Raw genomic sequence first — 3,839 nt, 5'->3', positions numbered from 1 at the left:
TTAACAATGTGTAGATTTTATTATGCAAACATGAAAACTAGATAATTTCTGATGTAAACGATGAATTACAACTACAAACATTGTCAAGCATCTTATTTTAATTTGTTGTTAACTAGCTATGAAGTGAATAAACCCATTGATGGTATGAATTCTAATCAATTGTAAATTTTGTCATATCACTTTGTATATTGTAAACAATCACCATTGACATTTTGTTAAATCTGTTTATTGAGTAAAGACAGGTGATTGATACTTTCACATTGAGGTATAATTTATATCATTTTGACAATAATGATAATTTAAATGTTATAAATGAATAATTCTGTTTTAAATTCCTGAATGGATTTCCAAAAGAAGGGCTTTTTCTGGAAAAAGTTTGACTTCATATACTCAGGATACTCAGAAGTCCAAGAATATGATAGAAGAAAAACTTAGTTCATTCTCTTAAAAAAATCGAGTAGTTTTTAGGTTATGAAACAATCTAACGTCTTTTAAACGATTCCTTGTGTTTAGGTTATAGCATAATTTTCTTTTACTAAAAGTTCGACTAACCAGTAATAATTATTCGTTTTAGTCAGTAAAATTTCTCACATTTTGTCATGACTGATAGGCCAGCTTTCATAACTCCATATTGACAAGTTAATTGATTCTATGATGTCATAATCAAATCATATCTTGAAGTAAGGAAAATAATCTTATCAGGTGTCAACTTTGAATACCAGATATTTTTCAGGACGAAATTCTTATCGTATATAAATTGTAATAGGTTAACTGAATGTGGATACAGGTAATATGTCTAGAATAGTTTACCCAATATGATTTGTAGTTTGGATCACTTGGAAAAGCCACTGAAATCCTCCTTCCATTGATTAGACGAAAAATAAATGTAAGGTGCCTCAATGATGATTTATTAGGGTTTACTATGAACACGATATCATCTTGACACTTTTCATCTGTTTTGCAACAACATAAACTAGTTTCCGCACTCAACGAATGAGTCAATCACTTGCTTTTAGACATACTAGAACTTGAAAGAAATCCTCATTGATTTACATTATCTTAACGTATATTACAAAATGAAGAGTAACTTAACAAGCTAAGAATTAATGACTCATCAAAATAGTAGACTCAATAAATCTATGCCCAGGGATCTACTATAATACGCTTACTAAAAGAATTAATCTTTCGATTTTAACTCAATGATGAACTGTGTTAAAATAATCACAGTTAAAACCTATTAAAATATCTTAAACTGTATTGATTTTCAATCATTAGCTAACATTTGAGAGTAACATCATTCATTTCTTAATATATTACTATTCTTTTTTAGTAACTATCCATTTCAAAGTGTACATATGATTATCAATATTTCAACAGTTGATATCATGAGTGAACTGAAGCTAGACCACAATTGAAAACCTGGAAGCGCTGGACGGCCGTTTCGTCCTATTGTGGGACTCTTCAGCAGTGCCCATCCACGACCTCACCTCACGGGATTCAAACCCAGGACGTATCAGTCTCGCACCAGGCACTTAACCAAGTAGACCACTGAGCCGGCTGGCATCCAACGGTGATAATGTCTAACTTCGACTAATACACGAAATTGAGCGACACATCCACCATTGTCTTCAGTGACTTACTACCTCACAACAGACCTGGTAGAACTCCACTTATCACTGCATCTCACTAGAACTCGAGGATAAATATCTTGAAGTTAGTCACTAGTGAACATATGTTGATTAGTATCAGAAGGAGTTTTTATGGAGATTGTAGTAATTTCAACAGTTGAGATCATGAGTCAATTGAAACTAGACCACCATGGAAAACCTGGAAGTACTGGAAGGCCGTTTCGTCCTATTGTGGAACTCCTCAGCACGATCTCATGGTCTCAACCGTTGAAATTACTACAATCTCCACAAAAACCTCTTCCGATTATCAATATTGTCAAATTGACCTAATCTTTGTTATAAAATCAATTATTTGTTTGTAAAATTTGTAAAATATTTTAATTTATATATTCAATATAAAATTCATTTAATAAAATACAATTACATAAAAAAATCAGCTAACAATCATTGGAAATACATAAACAACATATTGCTTTCTCTATTTCACTTTAGATGAACTCTTTTTTCATTTATGATTCACTAGTTATTATTATAAACTGGAATTAAAATAGGAGGGAAAAATAATATCCGTTTGTTAAAGTTTTTTTCTTTTTTTCCGTTTTTTCTTCGTTTTTTTCTTCTTGTCTCTTTTTCTTTCTTTCTATTATCATCTTGAATTAATTAACTATTGATTTATTACGTGTTTTTTGTAACATTGTAGTTTGTAATAATTTTGATTCAATTGATCGTCTAAAACGTGTTCTTAAACGATTTGATAATTTAATTTCAATTTGTTCAATATGTTTAATAGAATATTTTGTTGTTTTAATAAATGGTAATGAAAAAATAGATAAATAAACCATATGACGAAAATTTGGTAAAAATATTAAAAATATAAAAAAATTAAATGAACATATAATAGATGTAAGTGAACTAAATAATCTTGATAAATGAATTAAACGTTTTACATAAATTGGATAAATTATATGATAATTATGAAAATCTGATTTTTGTCTTAATATAATAATAACAATTAATGGTATAGAAAATAATAAAAAAATAGATGTAACCATTAAATGTCCAATAATTCTTCTCATTTCATTATGATATTCATTTGTTAATTGTTTATTTGGATTCGGTATTAATTGATTTGATAATGAATATTTTCGATCATTCAAAGTATTATTACTACTATTATTATTACTATTATTATTATTATTAGTAGTAGTAGTAGTAATAATAGTATTATGAATAGAGATTTTCTTATGTATAATAGAATTATGTTTACTATTTAATAACTGTCTATTTTTTATTAAATAACGTAAACGTAAAATAATTATAATATTTATTATAGCTATTAATATAGTTGGTATTATATATCCACCTATTGTTGATAAATATAAACTATATTGTACACCAAAATATAATGAATTTACATATTGACATGTATAATTAACAATTAATGAAGTATTATCATGAATTGTTAAATCAGAATAAATTAATTGTGGTAAATATAATAACATTGATATACATATTATAATGATAATAAATAAACGTGGTAATAATAAATAAATATCACCACGAAATTTAATTGGTTTACATGTAGTTAATAAACGATCTATACTAAATATAACTAATAATGTATTTGATATTAATACAGCTGTATAAGGTATATAATTCATTATTTTACAAGAGAATGATGATATAGTATCTAATTTAATAAATATTTTACAATCACTTGCCCATGTTAAACCACGTCCAAGAAAATCATCTAAAAATGTATTAGTTATTAAATCCACAATTTGAAATATTGTAATCCATATAATATAAATATTAAATCTTGATGGTTGTAATTTTTGCATAGAATAAAAACTATTTATGACAAAACTACTTCCAATTATACCAAATATAATAAATATTGGTATAATATAACCACGAAAATTTAACATTATAATTTCTTCAATAAGAAATTCATTTGAATTATTTTGTATACATGGCATGATTTGATCATTGAATGATTAATCTAAACATGAAAACTACAACAACAAAAAGAACTAAAAAAATTTTCTTTTCTTTTTTTTATTCTCTGAAATAGTTTTATTTTTGTTCTTTCTTTTTCTCCTTTTTTTGATAAAAAAGAAAATAATTTATTTCGACATACTGTTTTTTGAAGAAAAAAATTTTTCTTTGTTAAATCAATCAATCATAATGAAAATGTAAATTGTTATTAGA

General features: G+C 26.1%; 1 protein-coding gene across 1 annotated transcript; it reads right to left on the bottom strand.

Annotated features, from left to right (window-relative positions):
• Nucleotides 1-1,992: 1,992 nt before the first annotated feature.
• On the bottom strand, nucleotides 1,993-3,607 carry MS3_00005434 (uncharacterized protein; the record flags this gene model as incomplete). The annotated part of the gene is made up of 1 exon (XM_012939667.2): nucleotides 1,993-3,607. The coding sequence occupies one exon, from the start codon at nucleotides 3,605-3,607 to the stop codon at nucleotides 2,285-2,287; it is 1,323 nt and encodes a 440-aa protein (XP_012795121.2). The 3' UTR covers nucleotides 1,993-2,284.
• Nucleotides 3,608-3,839: the final 232 nt, after the last annotated feature.

The sequence above is a fragment of the Schistosoma haematobium genome, chromosome 3 (assembly GCF_000699445.3).
Source record: "Schistosoma haematobium chromosome 3, whole genome shotgun sequence".
NCBI lineage: Eukaryota > Metazoa > Platyhelminthes > Trematoda > Strigeidida > Schistosomatidae > Schistosoma > Schistosoma haematobium.
Note: the sequence above shows the minus strand (reverse complement) of the source record. Positions and strands in the feature narration are given on the sequence as shown.